At 40.1% G+C, this 21202-nt stretch overlaps 1 protein-coding gene across 1 annotated transcript; it reads left to right on the forward strand.

The window, feature by feature from the left end:
• The first annotated feature begins 1380 nt into the window (after positions 1–1380).
• On the forward strand, positions 1381–20994 carry LOC146628633 (uncharacterized). The gene is made up of 19 exons (XM_085357959.1): positions 1381–1488; positions 1603–1681; positions 11196–11699; positions 12887–13180; positions 14280–14375; positions 14657–14812; positions 14900–15001; positions 15524–15582; positions 15766–15913; positions 16014–16118; positions 16591–16743; positions 17229–17396; positions 17524–17697; positions 19078–19167; positions 19266–19349; positions 19706–19824; positions 19937–20045; positions 20528–20691; positions 20883–20994. Exons 2-19 carry the CDS (start codon positions 1649–1651, stop codon positions 20992–20994), a joined length of 2670 nt encoding a protein of 889 aa, XP_085214085.1. The 5' UTR covers positions 1381–1488; positions 1603–1648.
• Positions 20995–21202: the final 208 nt, after the last annotated feature.

Below are 21202 nucleotides of genomic sequence, written 5' to 3' on the forward strand. Positions count from 1 at the left end.
AGGTTAGTCAGCAACACTTGATGTGGTTACAAAATAGCTGTCAAGGCTTTATTATGTGGAGTGTTTTGAGGAAAATAGTGAAAAGAGAAAAGCACAGGACTGGAGGGTTGAGTGTTTGAAGTATCACAAGTTATTCAGTCATTTAAAGTTCTTGAGCTGTGATGCTGTACCTGTCGGCCGTGTTTTCTCAGGCGAATCTCTCAGCTGCTATAAAACAAACAGAGAGGATTAAAGTTTGCACTGCCTCGTCCTTCTCACTGAGTTCAGAAGCAGCTCAGGAACAAAGAACAGCAGAGCTTAAGCTTCAATTGCATGCTTTCCTCCCCAGAAATATTTGACTCTCATCCATGTTTTTACTAGTTTTGCATTGAAGTTTGTTCATTGTTTGTGCATTTTCTTCTAAGCATGTTAGCTTCATTTCTGTCCACGTCTTCCCATTTGTGATTGAACCAGATTTTGTCCAAATGTATGCATATAGCTCGTATTTCTGCCCGTGTCCCTTTAGTAAAAATCAGCATGTTACTGTGCTATTTTTTTAAGTAATTCATAGTGAAAATGTTCTTATGAGAAATCACAATATATGCTATCTGCCACAGTTTGAGTTCTAGTTTTTCCAGCTCAGACGGGAGTTTGACATTCAATTTGCAAACTAAATTTTTCTTTTTGTGTCGTTAGACTCTTTCAGATTGAAGGCCGCCAGCAGCTGCTGACCACTGAGCTGTCTGATCTTCAGAAGAGGAAGAAACAGGCGGAACAAGAGCTGAAGAGAAACTCCTGCCTTCAGACATCCACAGTAAGTGAGCACAGCAGGAGTCTGTGTCTTGTAGAGGTCTGATTGTTTTCCAGCTCCACTGTGTTATTCTTGGGCTGTACTAGAGTAGCTTTGCATGAATCACAGGTTAAAATATTACTTTTTAAACTTATACTGGGCCTTATTACATCTCCACTGTCTGAAACAAGCAAATTTAGCTCTTTCCTCTCCCTTTAAGCCAACTTTCTTCTGATTAACTGAACATTGCAAACACGAGAAGTGGGTGGGATCCTCTCTTAGATGGTGCTGATCCCAAGGTCATGAATCAACGTCTGTGTTCGGGCATGCAGCGTTTTGAAACAAGACTGATGATGAAAGTGGCTCAGAAGTTAACACACACAAGGCCAGAGATAAAACCAACAAACTGTGCCAGTGTTGAGGAATCCGAATATTGAAGCAAATAAGTCATAAATCTCACTGTCTTTACTCAGAGCTGCTCCTTCTGAGCCTTATGTTAAAAACATTTTCCATTCCTTTGCATCGTAGCTTCAGTTGTCTGCTTGTCGGGAGCTTCAGGCCTCGATCACTGAGCATTTGGTCCAGTCTGAGAGGCTGGTGTTCCAGGAGGAGGCACTGAGCACGCTCCATAATTTACTGACCCAAGACTTGCAAAGGTACCAGGAAGAGATAGAGAAACTGACCCATTTCACACAGAAAATACTCGGAAAACCCCACAGGTACCCAGCAACACAAATGATTATTTAGTGTACGTACCTGACAAAGTAGTAAAGATCAGGTGGTTTTCTTACATTAATGTCTTTTAAGATTCACCTTTTTTTTTTCTCTTTCAGGGCAGACAGAGAGGAAACCTTTACCAACAGGCAGAGCGAAACCAGCATGCAGGGAAAGAACGAGACAGAAAACAACATGGTATGGTTAACTAGCATTTAAACTTCCCTCACAGCATCCACAACGCTGTTATCAGCTCTGACTCTTCTCTGTAGGGTGTTTTTAGAGTCTTATTATTTACATTTTGTTAGTTGGTGGTTTTTTAGGCTCACTGGGGACAGGGAGGTTTTTAAAGAAGGTCTGAGGTGGTTTTTGGGAGACCTACAAAATACTCAAATTCCATTTTCTTTGTGCACACCAGCTCATGGTTTACGTACATTTCAGGCTCAGGTGACCCTCTGATGTATTTGCTAACAGGTCATATGTTATTGGTAGTCTGAAATCACAGGGAATCACAGTTCCCACCCAGTTCACATTGCCAGCAGTTATTTCACCCATTGTGGCTGAAAGTGTCCAAATATGATTCACTTTCTAGGCTTCTGGTCACAGATTTAAACACAACTGTAACAGTTTTATTAGAATCCTGATTTGATTTTTTTTAAACATTTATTTTTTTACTTAATTACTTACACACCGACAAAAACCAATGCAATGGCATTCTGGGGGGAAAAAAGGTGATTTTTAGCCTGGATTAATTCACGTGACTTTAAATCCTATTGCTTCAAGTACATTTAGACAGTTACTAGTATTATGTAAGTTTTTATAGCCACGGTAAGCTAGACTTCATAAGTTGATGTGTCAGAATGGTATAGTGTAATGTTGACACTATAAGCATGATATAATGTTTTTATAAGGTGTATAGGTGCATAAATGGGTTATTTTTGCCAGTTGGTATCTGGTTGCTAAGCAACACGACAAGGTCATAATATCTATAGATATGAACCTTCAGGGGCCTAAGATGTACCTGTGTACCAAGTTTGGTTGCTCAGTTGCTGATTGTATAGGAGGGGTTGGTGGACAAAGAAACAAATATGTAGACGTGCATTATGGTAAATTTTATGTTTTATTCTGAATTATTTTACACAAGAACTTATCATTCCTAAAAGAAGGCTGACGCGTGAAGTCTCACATTGTGTGCTACACCTGGGAGAAAAAGCTCAAATTGTTTTATTTAAATAGTCTTTGATGACTGAAAATTCTGTATTCTGGTATCATTAAAAATTCTGTTTCTCACCTTAGGTAGTTTATTATAATACTTTTCTAGCATTATAATGTAAAAATCATCCATCACTTTTAGTTGAAATGGGTGCGTTGATAAAGGCTAATAGTGCAATGAACAAAAAATTAAAACAGAAAAAACACAAAGAGATACAGCTTGGTGCAGGTAGAACGGCATCACAGTGTCTCGGTTATTGTGTGCGTGCGTGCGTGCGTGCGTGCGTGCGTGCGTGCGTGTCTGGCACTGGTCCAGCTGTTGTCAGTCTTTCTCAGACAGAGTAGAGACAGAGGAAACATCTGCCTGCTCATCTGGCTCTGTCTGTCACACACACACACACACACACACACACACACACACACACACACACACACTCTCTCTCTCTCTCTGTTAGCATCTTTCCCTAAAAAACAAGCCATAATAAACTGACACAGTTGTGACAGGAAACGATGAGGGAAGAAACCTGGTTTGGAGTCTTATTATAACAAGAAACCTGTCAAAGTGTCACCACAGTTTAACTCATGAAGCTTAAACACAAACTGGAGACAGGCCGGCTGCCAACATGCTGCTACTCCCTCACAGAAATACAACATGAATCACGCTGCAGTCTGTACAGATTTCACTGAAGAAATACAAGATATTTTTTTCAAACATCAGTATGTTATTATTCTGTGCCGTAGCACAAGTCTCAAGGACAGGTGCATTGCAGGAAATAAAAAGGAACCAGAAATCAGTCTGTCACCTAAGAATAAGTATATGATCCACTAGGGTCTGCTAGGTGACACTTTAGTGATCAAGAAGAAATGGTTCAAGAAAAAGTTTATGTTTACACACTAGCTGCAAATAATGCGTTAAAACCTGGGGGGTAAGCAACACTTGCTGACACTTAAAAGCAGGTTTACATTTACTGCAAATTAGATTTAATTATTGTTTATATTTGCATTTTTTGACACCCTTGTTTTTTTTAAACACCCAGGCAGCAGGATACCATCATTTGTCACCTTCCAAACTGCAAAGACGATTTCTTTTTCTTTTCTTTTTTTTGTTTAAAAAATTAAACTTCTTTAGAGTTGGAAAAAGAAGTATTTTAGTTCAGAGCTTAGGCCACCAGAGTATCGAATATTACCTTTTTCACAAGGTGTCTGTGGGCATTGGTGTCTTGGTGCAGCAGGAGGCGGTCTGTGGGGAGACAGAATGACTGTTTTGTTAGCCAGGGGACTTCTCTCTTTGTCTGGCTTTACTTTTGCTTTCGCTCATTGGTTAGCTTTAGGAAAGCAGCATGATTGGTGTTTACAGTCACAATTTACAGTAAACCTACTTGTTGAAAGATGATGCTAAACAGTGCCCAGTGTATTTAAATGTGAAGAAGCATCTGCATGTGATGGACTGACATTTCTAAAATCCTCCCAAAGAACACGGGGCACATGCCAAGGACATTTAGCAAAACAGCAATGTTTAGGTTTTTCAGGAGTTAGAATGGACTGGAAACCTGGTAGTTCAGTTTCAAACCTATACATCCATTTTCTGCAACTTATTCTGGTTCACTGGACAGAGACCAGACCTCGCTTCTGGGTGACATTGAAGCGTTTCTAAGCCGTATTTTGAGGTGTCCTGGATCTGTCCGGGCTTGAAAGATATTCCCGAAACACCTCACCTAAGAGGTAACCTGATGGGATCTTTTTGAAATCTTGCGCCTCACATTAGGCCCATTCTAATGTATTAGTATTAATACTAATATCATTAGTATTAATACTAATACACAGCTCTACACTGCTTCCTCCATTGATTTTAAATTTGAATGTAGCTCATATTTAGCAGTTCGATCAACCAGTCGATGCTGTATTGTAGCATGAATTAGAAAAAACACATGGCCCTTCACTTATTTGTGCACTCTTGGTGTTAATGATTGAACTTTGCTTATTGCAGTCTGTCCCGACTTCATCCCAACTCCTTAAGCTAGTTTACATTTTCAAAGCTGCTCATTTGCTAATTAAAACACTTTAAACTTTATAATTGGGACTCTACAGTCATTTCTCATTCTGGTTGGTTAGAGAGGCTCCATTCCTTCCGCTTTATGAAACTACGGTTATTTGTGCCAAATTGTGATCTGCAGTTTAACAGAAATATGCTCCTGTCACCTTCTGACTGAGTTTGGTTTCTGACAGCTGAAGTCCCTAGTAATGTGGCTTTAAAAGGAAATAGGTCAGCTTGTTGTAACACTGATTTTTACAGCTGACAGATGTCACAGAATTTGGCTTGTGGCATTTTATTTATTTATTTATTTTTTAACCCTGATGCCCAAAATAATTTGCTAATACAGTGGGAAGTGAACGACTCTGCAGTTTCTGTTTTGTGCTGGAGGTCTCAGTGGACCGGCAGGGCAGTGGGGATTGAAACGGCTGGCGTCTTCAGAACCTTTTTATCAGATTAGCTGTAGTTAATCTGTCAGAAAATGGATTTGAATAATTACACATAATTTTGATTAGATATAAATCTAATAGATTTAGCATAAATAAGGTTTTATAGATACAGTGATCCATCTGGGATTTATGATTTTTATATTAGACCACTTTTCACTGTGGGAATCACTATGTCCACGTGTGTATTTTCTCTGCTATATGAGATACCAGTAGTTGTGTCACATAAAGCTGCAGGTGCAGATATAAAGGAGGTTTAAGCTTTTAAAAGTCCCCGCAAAGACAGATGCTAAAAGCATTAATGTGTATAAATTATAGTCCAAGTCCTGTCAGACTGCGCAGACACGATTTGTTTGTGGAGCAGCTGGATGGAGCCAAAGGTGTCCCCCTTCCATCAAACTGCACTCAAAGAGAGAAAACCCCTCTGAGTGATTATAAAAAACACACAAACTACAAAATAAAAACTAAAAAGTCTGTAAAAACTGGACACAGGTGCAATTAGTCATCAGTCGAGGGCATCTGGGGTGTGAAACAGATAAAAGCTCTGCAGCAGTTTAACCTCGCGGGAAAATCTTGTGGAAACACATGTTGTGAAGTTCAATCTAGGATGAAATGATTGTATTTGCTATACAATACTATACCTTGGTTCCATTATATTATAACTTTTTGTCCATGCAAACATTATTTTGAAGTCTACTCATTGAAATCTATTCTGCATTTTACCTCCATGCTGGCTTTTAGTACATTTTCCCTACAGTGTAGAATTCAGCTAAATAATACAAATTCAAAACATGTAAATAAATCCGGCGATCATATGTCTGAGCTCCTGTTTGCTATTCCCACGTTAAAGAAAGAGACATCCAGGATTAGTTCGACCAGATTCCAGCCTGGTTTGTAACAAATCTTGCTGTTGAAAGGATAATTGTCGGCTAAACAAAGTGCAAAAACAGGCAGGCCTTGAGGACAGGGCGAAGGGTTGGTTGATTAATCTCTTTTATTTGCAGCCATGGAGATGGGAGGAGTGTGGGGGGAGGGACAACAACAACAACAACAACAGAGGAACATATTGCTAAGCAGATTGCCTCGGGCCAAACGTGGCTTGACGTTTTGCTCTCTGCGAGACACGTACATGTTCAACACAGCACTGCAGCCACTAATTGGTTATTTATTTATTTATCTTATTTCTTCTAACGTTCTTGTTTTTTCTCTGTATGCTTAACTTGCTTTGGAGAAAGTGGAGGGGATTGAGGAAAGTTATGAGCCTTGACAAACACTGAGGGTAAAAGTCACATTTGTGCTGAAAAAGGTGAGAAGTGGAATTATATACAGTACAGTGAAAAATTTCATATTAAGATATAACCCATAAAAGAACAAAGAAAAGTACTTACATTAAAAAAAATCAACCAATAAAGATGAAACAACCAATATACTGTAAGCCAAAAATGTAAGAGGTTAGAAAACCAGCAAAGCCACTCAAAAAAACTGTATTACATAAAAATGAAGCAGATTTGTAATAAGAAGAAGAGAAGACGCGTTAGAGCAGAAACTAGAGATGACATTCTGCTTTACTTATAAAAAGAAACTACCAATACCAGTTAGAAAATTAGAAAACTATTTAAACTACAAAACAACCTGAAGAAATCAAGACCCAACAACCTAAAAAATGCTACACAACATCCACAAAATGCTGGGAAACAATCAAAACCCAGGATCAGCAGTAACCCATGGCTTGGGATGACCACAAGAAGCTAAAGAGCAAAAGTGGCCAACTTAAAAAACAAAAATACCTGAATAAAACTACAAAAATTAGTAAACAACCTTAAAAATCTAAAACCCTAGAAAACAACCAAATGAAGCCTTAAAAGATCATCAAACGAAAACAGAAGACAATCCAAAGATTTCAACTAAATATGGAACCTAGAACCATGAAAATATAGAATACTGTTTAAACAACCCAAAGAAACTAAAATGCATTACAAAGCTGTTAGAAAACAACACTGAAATCAAAAAGTAAAAGCCAAACAAAAAGAGGGTAAAAACACAACTTAAAAAGGGCAAAAGAATCCAGTAAAGAAAATGGAAGAAGGTAGAAAAGCACCACAAACACAAAGTAGAAGAGAAGCTTTAAAGTGTTCTCTCTTTTCATCCAAACCACTTGTTTTGCCCCAGTTTTCGATGTCACTGTTGATCTTCATCTCCGTCCTCGTCCTCGAAGCTGTCAGGCGCCGGCAGAAATAATGAAGTGTTTGAAATGCTCTAGGCTTAAAGGATGAAGCAGGTTTGGTCCTTACAGTTGATCAAATTTATTGTTTCTAACTTGAATAGTTGTTGTATGTTCTATTGTCTGGCGTGCAGATGGCCACAAGCTGAATCTCTGTGTGATCTCTGAGCAAACAGGCCTGTCTATCACACAAATCCATGTAGACTCTCACAAACATTTCCAGCCCCAGATTAGATTGTTCTTCTTATAACACCTTGGAGAAAGTTAAAGGATTCCACCCCACAAGTTTAGACAGTAGATTATGTAATAGGCCAGAGGAGCACTTGTTATATAATGTCCTGCCTTTGTGTTTCCAGTCTAAGACATTGATCCCAGAGAAATTTCTCATGTAGTTTCAGCTTTGCTTCCAAAATAAATTTAACTGAAATTGCATGTTTCAAACTAGAAGTGATGCTTTCAGAGCAGAGACACAGGACTCGTTTAGGAGTCCTGTGTTGTCTAATAGTCCAGTGGATGCTTTGGATCTGTGTGGATTGTATTGTACCCTCCATGAGTGGAGCGGGATCTGATGAGTTTGGAGCCCAGGTCATCACCTTGGGCTCTTTGTAGAGCTGTTCACATGTGTTTCCTGCAGTGTGAGAATTGCCCTGCTGGAGAAGAAGTTATTAGTCTGCAGCAGTATCTGGGTGATACATGCCAAAGAAACATCCGGATCCCCCCCCCCCCCCAAATAAAAAAAAAAAAAAAAAGAGAAAACCCCCCAAAACAAAAAAACACTGAATTGAGATGATCAATGGTTTTAATGTTGTGGCTGATCAGTGTAGGTTCGAGGACTTGAACCCATTCAGTGTTAACCTGAAGCCATTTATTATGAGCCATCGACAGATGGCTGCTCCTCCCTGAGCCTGGTTTTACAAGAGGTTTCTTCCTGTGAAAAGGGATTTTTCCTTCCCACTCTCGCCAAGTGCTTGCTCATAGGGTCTCTTTGATTGCTGGGGTTTTCTCTACATTATTGTACGGTCTTTACCTTACAATGTAAAGCACCTTAAGGGCACTACTATTGTGATTTGGTGCTACATAAATGAAACTGTTTATCCATTCAAAGTCATCCACTTACTGAAAATAAACTACAAAAGCCCTCCTACTGTAATCAGGGTCTCTCATTGTCACAAAAGCACAGCACCTGCTTTTTGATGATACACTTGAGCAGAAAAGCTCCTGTGTCCGCTGAACTTTGAATTCTGGAGAAAAGCCCCGATCACTTCTGCTGCATCAAGCCTCATCGGCAAGGTATTCACTGTATTTCCCAGAGTGCATTGCTGCCTTATATCTGGGTCAGATAGTGCACAGCTCTGCGCCATATGTCTGTACTGTAGTGAGGCCACAGGGAATGGAGGACCCGTGTGTATGTGTGTGTGTGTCCGGGACTTTAGGGAATTTGTGGTTTTCCTGAATGAAGCTCTGTCTGCCTGTCTTTGTTTTTCCTCTGTCTTCTAACATGAGCAGAATTCAGCTTCCAGCTCCCGTGTTGATTTTACATACTGTAGGTTTTACATGTAGGTGCCAGCTTATCACAAAAATTTATGACCCAAATAAACCTCAGGTTCAGCTGCAATAATTTATTTTTTTTCCCACTGTTACAACCGACTGAAAACCCGTCCACTGGTAAAGAGTGTGCCAGGGACAGCTGGATGTGTGTGCAGCTTCATGGTTTTCCATATTGAAATGAACCAAATAGATTTGGTTGGGTAATCTAAAGTAAAAGCAGTGCATTGTGCCTTTGTGAGGGACCAGCTCATTAAGCACTCGTATGGGTTGATGCCCCTGGGAAACAACCTTTGATGCCTAAAATTTGTTCAGTATCTGCCAAAAATATACAGACGTATTCCGCACAATGTGCAATAAATATAATAGCCTTTTTTCTACTGCAAATAAAACGGCTTGTTTCAGACAGCAGATGAACTGAGGGTCTTGATCAAAGCTCAGTATGAGATAAAGAATATTATGAACTGTGAACCAAAGCTGTGAAACTGGAACTTGCATTACAAGGTCTACTTTAAGTTGCAGTTTACGCACGTTTGGGATTTCTTCTGCTGTGTTTTATATTTTATGCTGAAATTATATTCAAATACTTTCTTAACTCACTATATATTCTTAGCAAAACGACCCCAACAGTTTTAAACATTTAAAATTAATATGGAGCATGGAAGTAAATTATGAGTATATCTAAAAGATTCAAATGTATTTATTGAACAGATGTGTCCTGTGATGCCCTCAATTGGGCTCATAAAAAGTTGTGCTCTGGATTATTGCCATCACCATAGTAATGTTATATACAGGACATAAAGACACAAGCACAGCAATGCATACACGTTCTCACATTCACTGCATTCACTGTCTTCTCACACTGCAAGTCCACACTGAGCACGTTCACCTCACAGGGCAAAAATAATAACATTAAAAATCATCAGCTCAGAGCTAATCCCTCCACGGCCTGTAAACATTTTAATAGCACAGTGATTAGCAGTGATCCTAAACCCTAGACAGACACCCACCCATCCAGCCTCCCTCCTTCTCAGGCCAGGGCTTCTCTCCCACCGCAGCTTCAGCTCACAGTCCTCGGGGGAGGCGGGCAGGCGAGTCCGTGGATTAAGGCCACTCGGTGCTTTGGACCCTTGAACCTTGAAAGTTAAACCCCTGGATGCTTGCCACTTCATTTCTCTAAGTGGCACCATCCTTCTTGTTATGATTGTTAATTAAAGTTGGATTTATTCAAGTGGCTTTTTGGCATAAAAGGAAAAATCCTGACATTTTCTGTTCTTCTCTCTTTTTTTTTTTAAAGCAAGAGCTGAGCAGATTTTTGAATTTAAGTCCCTGTTGCTGTCCCTTTGTTTATTTACCTATCTACCGTTACATTTCTGTGTGAGAAAGTCAGATGTTGTGATATGAGGTGGGGGTGTAGGGTAGGGCTTTTTTTGTTGTTGTTGTTGTTCAGATGAACGAGCAGATGTTGCAGTTTCTCAAGAGGGATTTATGTCAGGATAGGAACACACTTTCCCACACACGCACACACACACTGACACACAAACATACGTTCACACACGCTGGGATTCATGTCATTATGTATGCATTTCATCAGTCAACAACATCGATGCACTGTAAAGACATGGGCCAGAGACAGAAAAACACATTATTAAAATAATGCTTTAAAAATAAACTTAAAGTGATGGTATGTATTTGATGCTAACCATTCTTTGGAGGGTTTTTCTCCTACTTCTTGTAACCACTTTCTAGACTAAGTAACACTTTGTTACAGCTGCTTATATGAACATAGCATTAAAGTCTCAAAAATGATGCTTTAAACCTGCATTCTTTCCAGTGACTGGCAGGGGGCAAAAGGGAATAAATCTGATTATATACAAGTCTATGACAAAATGAGTCTACTGTTCCCCTGACATATGACCTTGATAAACACTTTCCTACTGAGTTCATAGTTACAGTCAGTAGCTTCAAGCCCCATTTAACACAACATAATTTTCATTTTGTAAAATGTGGACCCATAAATCGAGTAAACATCATCCAAGCAGGTTATATTTATCTTCATTGCCCTACATGTCAAGCAACAAGTGCCCACTTGTTCTCAGTCAGAGCCACACCCCTCGCTTGAACTAGTGATGGTTTACATGGTCTAACCTGTGTTAAATTTATATTGCCAGTCATTTAAGCCACCATCAACTGGGTGTTCAGACACTTCTGTAACAGTTTTTTTTAGGGATCTGTTATTGTGTTCACCTCTTTCAGCACACACCCGAGTCGTCTTCCGTACAATCACCACTTAGTCCTCAGCAGACTACCACCAAAGAAGAGTCACAGCAATCCAAGAGAGCCAGTTATAAGAGACCAGTAGGCCTGACTCGCAATTCAGTGCAACGAGCTGGCAGCATCAAAGACCTGATTACTAGGTTCTCAGGTCCGGATCACCAGGTCTCACCTTCCGGTTCTCCACAGAGCCCTATTATGGGAGCTGAACGAGTCCAAAAGTCGGCTTCGATGGAGGCTCTGGAATCTTCAAAGTCAAGTCCATCCACACCGATCAGTGCCAGTCAAGATGGAAGTTCTATTCCCAGCATCAATGTGACTCCACCCTTCAAGGAAACCATTCAGAATGGAGTTGGACCAGTTCAGAAAGGTTCCAGAACTACTCAGATAACATCAAGAATCAATTTTCCACCAGGGGACGGTGCTGAGTCCAGAAGCCAAACAAACACTGGTAGAGACTCAGTGGCTGACTCTGGAATGGGATCGGTAAGAGACCGAAACAAAAATATACTCCTGACCGGCAGTTTTGATGTCCTTGCATGAACAAAAAGCTCTGCAGCTACACTGCGTGAAGATGGCATGACTGCATGGCATTGCAGGTTTACTTAAACGCATTTCTTGCATGAAAAAATCTGCATCCTCAAACTGCATGACGAACTCGAACGCATGAAAACAGCAACGTTTTAAGCATACTAATCAAAATGGCCTAAAACTCACTGACGGATCTAACAAACTTTGTCTTCAATTGTCTTCCTTTTTTGTGCATGAAAACCTATTAAAACCCATTAAATGTTTACATTCAGTTTGCTTGCACTTCTCTTGAATTCATATTTTCACTTTTGCCCAAATTTACCTTTTAGCTAGGTGCTTTTGATCATGTGTATTTGGAAATGGGAAGGCTTTCAGGTAAATAGCAGTAAATCTAAATGAACCCCTGGGCAAGTGTTTAAGCCAACGCCAACCATAGAAATCAAAGAACAAGTATGTTCTTTAAAGTAATTTCAACATATAATAACATAGTAATTAACAATTTATTTGATAGAATTGTGTTTCAGGCTGTATGTTGTTAAGTACAGTAAACTCCATCTTTGATACCAAACAGCAGACAGAGGGAACACACAATGAGCTGCTGAGCATAGTGAAGTCTTTCTTTAGTTGGTGGAGGCAAAGCAGAGTTTTTAAAAAAAAGGATTCAAAACCTAAAGCTGTTTGGGAACATTATAATAATATATCAGCACTGTGTTCTTTTTGCCCTCTAGTGCTCAGAAAACCATAAGTCTCCCTTTAAAGAAATGTCAGTTAGAACCGGGATGAAATAGCAGAAAAGATAGTATCTTGGTGTTAATTGCATAAAATTAATACAGTGAGCCAAGTTTGTTTCTATTTATGCACATTTTTTCCCAGAAGTCAAATCAGTTTGCTATAGTGTCTTTCAGAATGATACATTTTGCCATCTCCTCTGTCATTTTACCTTCCCATGCCATATATTTATTTTCTCTCTGCTGTCAATTGGTGACAACACCATCACATGCTCTGTTAATTCATCCTTCATCCGTCAGTTCTTTATGTTTTCTAACTGGGTGCATTCGTGTTTATATGCTGACTGATTTCGCCCCCTCCGACAGATTCATCTAGGTTTTTCATTCCTCATTTTTCACCTTCTGTCCCTCCAGGAGTCAGAACTGGATTCACACAAGCAGCTGGACAGCCCATCAGAGGAGGAACCCTCCACGCCCAAAGCAACGATAATCAGCCAGAACCCGAAATATCAGCTGTACCTCAACAACGATCTGAAGACCAACGGGTTCAGTGGCAGAGATGCAGATGGTCAAGGAAGCGGCGGAGGATCAATCGGGGAGAATGGCCCCAGGATGTCCCGATGGGAGACCACCCGGATTGGGGCGAACCATTACAAAGGGTCCCTGGAGTGTTTGGCCTCACGAGATTGGGACACTATGGCTGACAGGGTGGGTGATTCAGACCATGTGTTCTGTCTGTATATATGCGTATGATTCAAGATCGCTTTTAGAAAAATTAGATGGCGCCTTACTTCCAGAGTAAAAGCATCAGTTATTAAACAGTGCCCTCTCCTGGAAGAGCTCAGCTTTTAGATTCTTAATTCCAGTTCACAGCAGACATGATCATTTCACTGAGAAAAATGAAAACAGGCACTTCTAGAAAACATTTAAAGTTTGGTGTTTGAGTCATTTAGAGCCAAAGTAATTCAAAAAGGTAACATTTACATTATTACATATTATTTATATCCAAATATCTTACAGAAAACTAGTTTTATAATCCGTTAGTAGATTCCGATCATGTCAAGATTCCTCATTGAATGTTTCAAACTGAATTGCTTTAAATTTAAATAAGTGCACATTTAAGCGAGTGAGGTTCACACAGTATTGCCATTTTTAATATTTGATCCTTTATGTAGCATTAATAAAATAAATCTTTTCCTTTGCAGCCATTGACACGTGCCCAGTCCTGGATGAATCTCAAAAAACAGGTCTAATACCGGCTGTTCTGTTTATCACAGAATTCAATGAAGGCAGCCTTGCATGTCCTCTCTGCACCAAATCAAATCTAATCACCTCGTTTGTCTGACTCGAAAAGCAAAAATATCAAAAAGAGAGGCTCAATGCAAAGCTAACCCTCTCTTTTTGATGTGAAATGATACCATTGTTTATCGTATGCATAATAATTAAGGACACAATGATTTGTAATTTTACAGCCTGGAATATTACCATCCTGTTAAAGTACTGTAGGTACTGTGGCATTAATGGATGTTTTTGTAGCATCTGTTACTGGTATGAATGTGAATACCAGTATAGAAAACTTGTTTCAGTCTTCACGTTTGTTATTTTAACAGGATTGCTGCACACGTCTAATAAACGCAGCTGCTTTACAGCACACGCCCACCTTTGTTCATTTTATGTTGATGTGAGGAAGGCAATCGTGGCTGTATCTGCACTTCTGAATTCACATTTTTCTCTGAGATCCTTGAGCTTTATTTGTCTTCTTTAAGTCTCTACATTTTTGACTTTTTTTTTTTTTTTTTTTTTACAGATGGGTGTCGTTGACAGCCCCCCCAGAGTGTTTAACAGTCCATACTCCCAAGCCACCTCTTTGGAGTACAACCCCCCTTATCGAATGTCTGAAAAGGTTTGTAAGTTGACCCCTCTTTAATTTTGAAACCACTTCATTTATACAGTGTCTTGAAATGTACTAAAGTTACATTTCTTTCCTAAAATACAGCAGATTCACAGCATGTGTACTTGGCAAAAAGCTTTTAAAGAGTGCCAATAAACCAAATGTTTCTTTTAAACTGTTGCAGGAAATAGTTTGCATTGGTTTCTGCATAATTAATGTTTTGACCAGGATGTGGAGTCACAGCAGGCTACTGACCCTCCTCTGTTCACCTCCCCTCTTTTCTCCATGTTCAGGGTAAACTATCTCCTGCCACCTCTGAGATGAACCTGTACACCTATAACAGTCGCAGCACGAGTCCGGTGGGCATACAGACGCCGACCCTCATTTCCCCCCGCCCCCGTTTCTCCACCTACGACACTCTGAGGAGGAGGACGGAGGTCAACAACATGGTACATGTTTACTGACACACACACGTGTAGCACATACTCTGACTTCCACACTTTGTAATGGGTTTCTGTACATTTTTCTTGCTACAGGTGGTGCCCACACACTACAGCATGCGCTCTTCCACTCTGGGAGCACCCAATAAAAAAGACTACATAGCAGAACTGACCAAACAGCTGGACACCATACAGAGAGTAAGCCCCGTTTCACTTCTTGTGGATTCAGTCGCCTGGGAAAAAAAAAAGGAGTATAGATTCAAATTAAAACAAATTAACATTAAACAAATGTCTGAGAAATGCAGACTTATAGCATGGGTACCTGACCAAAAAACTCTCAAAGAGTGCCAGTTAGGCTCATTTAACTTTTATTTATCCTGTTATGGGCCCTTTGCGCAGCCCTTTATCCACTGTTTGAAGCAAGCCACTTTCCCTCCCTTCCTTTCCCCCTTAAGTGGCTTTTTTCCTGATTGGCTGCCCCTCTTAAACAGAAGGTTTGAGGAGTAGGTGGGAGTCCATGAATCCTCTCTTCATGATGTCACAAATCTGTTGACTACTGTTCAGCATGAGTCTGATTTGGACCAGATTCACCAGATTTATCAGATTAATGAATCGGAGACCACCAAACAGGACACAAAACAATCCACTGTGTGAGGAACATTTAGCTCCTGGCGGTTTGTAGAAAACTAGATTTTTGATGTGGTGTGTTGTCTCTTCCAGCGCAACCAGTTCCTGGAGGCAGAGAGTGTGGAGATGGAGATGGAGAGGAACCAGATCAGGTCGGGCATGTGTGGTTTTTCTGTAGTTGTACTCGAAGTCAGCACACTGTTAGCTAACCGGGGGCCGTGTACTTGTGACTTTAAAATTAAGCTTTTAGCCTCATGTTATTTCTTTCTTTTCTTTTTTTTTTTTAAGTATATTAAGTCTATTTCAATTTGTTCTTGTCTAAACTGTCTGTGAAGGTTTGAGATGCGCGGCCTGCTGGTGAACAACGAGGACCTGCTGAGAACAAACACACAGCTGAACAATGAGCTGAAGCGGCTGAGGGAGCAGATGATAGAAATGGAGAGAGAGAATCAGTCCGTGGGGGAGCGGTTCAGAGAGATGGAGGTGTGACTTTTTTTTTTTTTTTAAAGATAAAAGGATGCATAGAAGTGATTTGTAGTAGTATAAATGTTTGGATGGGTGACACTTGTGTTGTGCTACGCAGATTGAGGTGAAGCAAGCCAGAGAGGTGATGGTGGAGGCCAACACTCAGGAGTATGCCTTCAACTTCCTTGAGCAGTCGCTCAAAAATCGGATCCAGGATGCTGAGGTATGCAAAGTTAGACGGAAGCAGCTAAAATAATTTTTTTTTAAAAAGATCACATTAAAACCTGAGGAGGAACTCGCACCAAAATAATCTAGATAGATAAAAAGAAACTGGATTATGGGGTGTACCATATCTTTAAAGTGATTCCCACTCATCCAGATATCCAAAGATGTCATTTACAATTTCTTTGTATTTTTTTAACCAATTTTTTTTTAACTTTCTCTAACTATGGTCACAGAGCAGGGAAGGGGGACTCGGGGTACACCCCTGTGTTACTCTTTAGTATAACACAGCACACAGAATGCCAAGAATCCTTAATGACATTCACTGATAATCCAGTTTAGCCAGTATCCAGCTTGGTTTTATTTGTCAGTGAGGGACTAGATCATCTATGTTACTGCACATTCAGACCAGTAAGAGACACATTTTCTCTTTTACAAAGAAGCTGAACTTTATGCATGTTTTTTGTTTTCAGGAAAATCTGGACAAGCAGACGCAACATGCTCAGACTCTGGCTGAGAAGTTGTGGCTGGCAGAGAGGCAGCTGGAAGACGTGGAGAGTGACAAAGAAAGCAAAGACAAGAAGCTGTCTGACCTCAGCAACACCATCCTCAGGCTGGAGACAGAGGTACGGACATAGTAGACACTGAGGCGATGAGCAGCCATCACCTCAGAATTAGATTTATTTAGAAATTCTCTGAAAAGAACCACATAAATTGTCATCACTGAAAAACCTGACAACCCAAAGCAGTGATTCCAAAGCATAAACTGCACCCCCTGGTGCAGCATCATTTACAGTAACATAAAGTATGTGCAGAAAAGGCTTTTAATTTTCTTTTCCTTTTTAAATGGAGTTGAAATTGCCATCAGATTTTTCAATCAAATTAAAAAAGCAGTACAAAGCATATTATTCTTCATTTCTCCAGCACTATGAGAGCAGTAAAATCTTTCTTCTGCCTCCATGTGGAAAAGGACTCTTAAATTAAAGCGAAAACATTTAAATGTGTTAACCAATTAGATCTTTAAGAAATGTTTGTAGCGAGAATGTGTTTTTTTTCTATTACTACAAATACAAACTGTATTAAACTGTAATAAGTTTATATCCATTTCCAGCTGGGTGAGGCCATGGCAGCATCCACTCAGGCTAAAGCAGAGATGAACCTGCAGCAAAAGCTGCGTGAGGATGCCCAGATGAGGTTGGACGAGCTGGAGGAGTCCCTGCTGGAGAAGGAACAGGAAGTGCAGAAACTGCAGACCCTCGTGACCAAACTGCAGGGAGAGGTATGTTGTAGCGTTTGAGCTTCAGCTGTACTTTGAGACATAGTGGCCTAATAGAGAATAACAGCTGTGGAAACCTTTGGAGTACCCACAGCCTCACGACCTGTGTGTTTTCTGTATGTGCGTGTAGGTCTCTGGTAAGCTGTTCGATAGAGAGCGTTCGCTGGAGGAGGAGATTCAGCTGAGAGAGAGGCTTCAGCTGCAATGTAAGCAGGCAGAAAGGACTGTGGACGACCTCACCATGGAGCTGCACAGCACGAACCAAACCAGAGACGACCTGGCCAAACAGCTCAAACTGGCTCAGGTACAGTAAATAGTCTGAGGCGAGGCAAGAGGGTTACACTGCATCTTTACACCAGATACTTTATTGAATGTGATCAAAGAAACAGTCAGACAGAAACATTTCTAGGTTTTTGTATAAGATGATATTCACAACCTCTGCAAAACCATAGAGACCACCTAGCTGCCATGGATTGTCATGCTCACAAATTTAAGTTTGAAAAATTCAGCCTTCAGCATCATAAAGGAATAATCTTGATTTCAGCTTTGATTTACCATCCATGTCCAAAACATTTGGTCATTGGAGGGAAATTGACTTGAATTTGGGGCGACAGCTTTTAGCCATTGCTACTGTGCCTCCTTATTAACGTTCGCCTGTGCCATGCTCTTTGGCGGGATGTTGTGGATCCTTGCAAGAGAAATGTGGCCTACACAACTCTAGTTTTCAGAAACTCATTTAGCTGAAGGTTTCTGTCTAATTTCAGATTTGGAAAAAAAATCCCAACTCATATTCAGAGAATGTCACCCCCTGCTGTTGCTGTTTTTAGATTGGCGCTGTCATAGACAGCTATCGGTGTGGGCCAGATGACAGCCCACATTAGCCTCATTGACTCTTTATCTAATCATCATGTCTTGCCCTTCACCTTAATTTGCTGAATGAGTCAATAAACATTCATCATTTCAAGGGTAGAAAGCTAATTACCTGCTCAACAGCAGCACACTTTTCTTCAAGCTGTCAAACTGCTTCACATAAAATTTTTTATTTTCAACACTGAAAGAGGAAGAAATGTGAGGGGAAATTTGATATTTTTCCCCTAATACCCTTACTTTGCATGTGGTGCCCACATTTAAAGCTTCAATAAAAACAGCTGCTAATCGTAGTGATTGTAGTTAATAATCAACATGAAGAAAAGCAGCAGATTAATACACATTTGGTTTGTCTAACTGATTCCAGATAAACTACCATATGCGTGTTTTATATACAGCATGTCAGGCTTTTACACACACATGTTAAGTTTACATCCATTGTTGGTTTTAGTCCTTTCTTGTGTTTTTGCTATCACCAAATTCCTGAACATTTCACCATATTTGGATCATGTGAGATCCAAAGTGTCTTTGTGTGCATGACCTAATGAGTCAAACAGAGATGTCCACTTGAGTTAATCATTCATGCAAACCATCAGAGTTTGGGGTTAATGGGGTATTAATTATGCAAATCCCGTTTAGCAATCAGCATGCTACAGTGATTCCATAATCCTGTATATACATCACGTCACCATTTCTGAAGATGCTTAATCTGTTCCGTTTTCAAAAATAACCCGAGTGTCAGACATTTTAAAGAGTGACCTCACAGGCTGTTTGAGAGGGATTCAGATCAGAAGTTTACTTATTTTTAAACTTTCAGGAGAAGCTAATCGACCTAGAGAGCGATCTGGAGGAGCTGCATGACAGCGAGCAGAGATGGGCCGCCAAGCAAAAGAGAGCCATCGATCAGGTAGATGCGCTGGGAACAGGAAGCGTATCAACTGAAAACTATTCGTATAGAACTGATTTGATTGGTTACTGACACTCTTTTTGTGTTTTGACCTCCAGACCGAGCAGCTGCAGCTGAAGCTGATTCAGGAGAAAGATTTGAACGAGCAGCTGGAAGTTGAGAAAGTGTCAATGGAAAGACAGGTAATCTGTGTGGGCTTATTTCTAGTCTTTTTATGCATGTGATAAGTGTTTGGGCCTTAAATTCAGAAGCCAATATTATATTATATGCATTTCAATAGAATATATTTACTTTTTCTGTGCACCATTCTCATTTGCCATTTTGTGAAAATTAAGCAGAACATTTCATAGATAAAACAAAAACTTGCCATCACTTTGTGGACAAAAAGACGAATCAGATCTTATTAGTGTCATTTCTAAAAGAAACACTTATAGCTGCCATGGTTTCCTTGTATTTAGACATTTTTATACACAAAATAATGTAAATAAAAGGAGACTTTTTTCTGTGTTTTGAGTACTAATAAAGTGTGTTTGTGTAGCTGCGTCAGCTTCGTCTGGAGGTGGAGGAACTGCGGAGCAACAGAGTACAGGAGGATGTCATCTCTAAGACGGAGATCAGAGTCAAGGAACTGGAGAACTCACTGAGGGTTGAGGAGAGGTCAGTTAAAGATCTTCTCTGTGACCGAGGACAGCCTGCAGACTTTGCAGGAGTACCTGCACGTGTTAAATGGCTTTTTGCTGTTACACTACAAGTGTGTGTTTCTGCGCAGGAACAAAGCAACTCTGACAAACACCAACAGTAAGCTGGAGAGGAAGATCAACGAGCTGAGTGATCAGATGGAGGAGGAGCACCGGATAGCTACTGAACAGAAAGACCTGGTAATACAGCCACACATTTGTACAAACCTATAAAACAGCATTTCTGTCTCAGACACCCCCCCAAGTGGAAAGTGTGCGTTAGCTGAAATATCCAAAGCTTCAATACTACTAATTCTTAAATCACCGATTATTATTATTATTATTATTATCATCATCAGCAGTAACTTCCATCCTTCTACTACTTTATTTTTACTAACCTTATATTGTATTTTAAGTTAACTTCAACTAGTTTTTGCTCTCTGGGATCCACCCACTATTTGGATGTATATTTGATTTCCTTTTATGAACATTTTTTTTTTAAGATAATAATAGAAACAAACTTCCCCCGCACTCTTTTTCCTTTTCTAATGGGACGTATTTGTATGGTGAATTGTTGACTGATTGACCCACATAATGGATTAACAAACTGTGCAAAAGTGGCAAATGTTTTTATGTCGTGTACACTAACCAGATGATCTGATAATCTGTGATCTGTTCTCCAGATGACCCAGAGGATCCGCTCTCTGAAGCGCCAGCTGAATGAGGCCGAGGAGGAGGCAAGCAGGAAGGAGGCACAGTACCGGCACACCCAGAGAGAGCTGGCTGAGGAGAGGGAGACAACCAGCCGCCTACAGAAGCAGCTGCTTGACCAACACCTGCAGACCAAGTATGAACTGTACTGCATGCATGCAGATGGACTGTTGATAGCTCATAATGCATAACAGCTACTTGACACTTGTATTTTCTTTCATGATTTCTCACCTTGCAGATTTCGTTTTTTTAACCTCCTTACATATGTTTATGTACCCTCTCATAATTTTGATGGCAAACTAATAAAGCTTCATCTGTATCCCTCAGGCGTAAGGAGACCATGACAATCCGTCAGACTCTGGATAACCTGAGGTTGGACCTGAGTGACGATGACGATGATCTGACACTGGAACATAGTACAAATGTCACCAAAGTCTAAATTCCCTCAGCGGGAACAGTGTATAACCAAATGAAAAGATTTCTTTTTCCTTCCAGGTTTTATTGTTTGTTTGTTTTTAAACAGGAAATGTCTACAGGATAGTCACTTTTTAATACCATCAGGAAAATTACATTTCTGAAAATCTGAAAGGACAAAACAATCCTGCATGTAAATGCACCACAAGTCCTGTACTTTACTGTGTTAGTGC

This window comes from Diplotaxodon limnothrissa, linkage group LG7, assembly GCF_057381915.1.
Source record: "Diplotaxodon limnothrissa isolate DT_005_m linkage group LG7, D_limnothrissa_male_GT1.1, whole genome shotgun sequence".
Taxonomy (NCBI): Eukaryota; Metazoa; Chordata; class Actinopteri; order Cichliformes; family Cichlidae; genus Diplotaxodon; species Diplotaxodon limnothrissa.

What these genes read in the sequence shown, in the direction of transcription:
- LOC146628633 (XM_085357959.1), top strand. Translation starts at nt 1,649, where the DNA reads ATGCAGGGAAAGAACGAGACAGAAAACAACATG. An exon ending in GGGACACTATGGCTGACAGG is followed by an intron (nt 13,181 to 14,279) that starts GTGGGTGATTCA and finishes TTTTTTTTACAG; the next exon opens with ATGGGTGTCGTTGACAGCCC. An exon ending in TGACCAAACTGCAGGGAGAG is followed by an intron (nt 17,397 to 17,523) that starts GTATGTTGTAGC and finishes ATGTGCGTGTAG; the next exon opens with GTCTCTGGTAAGCTGTTCGA.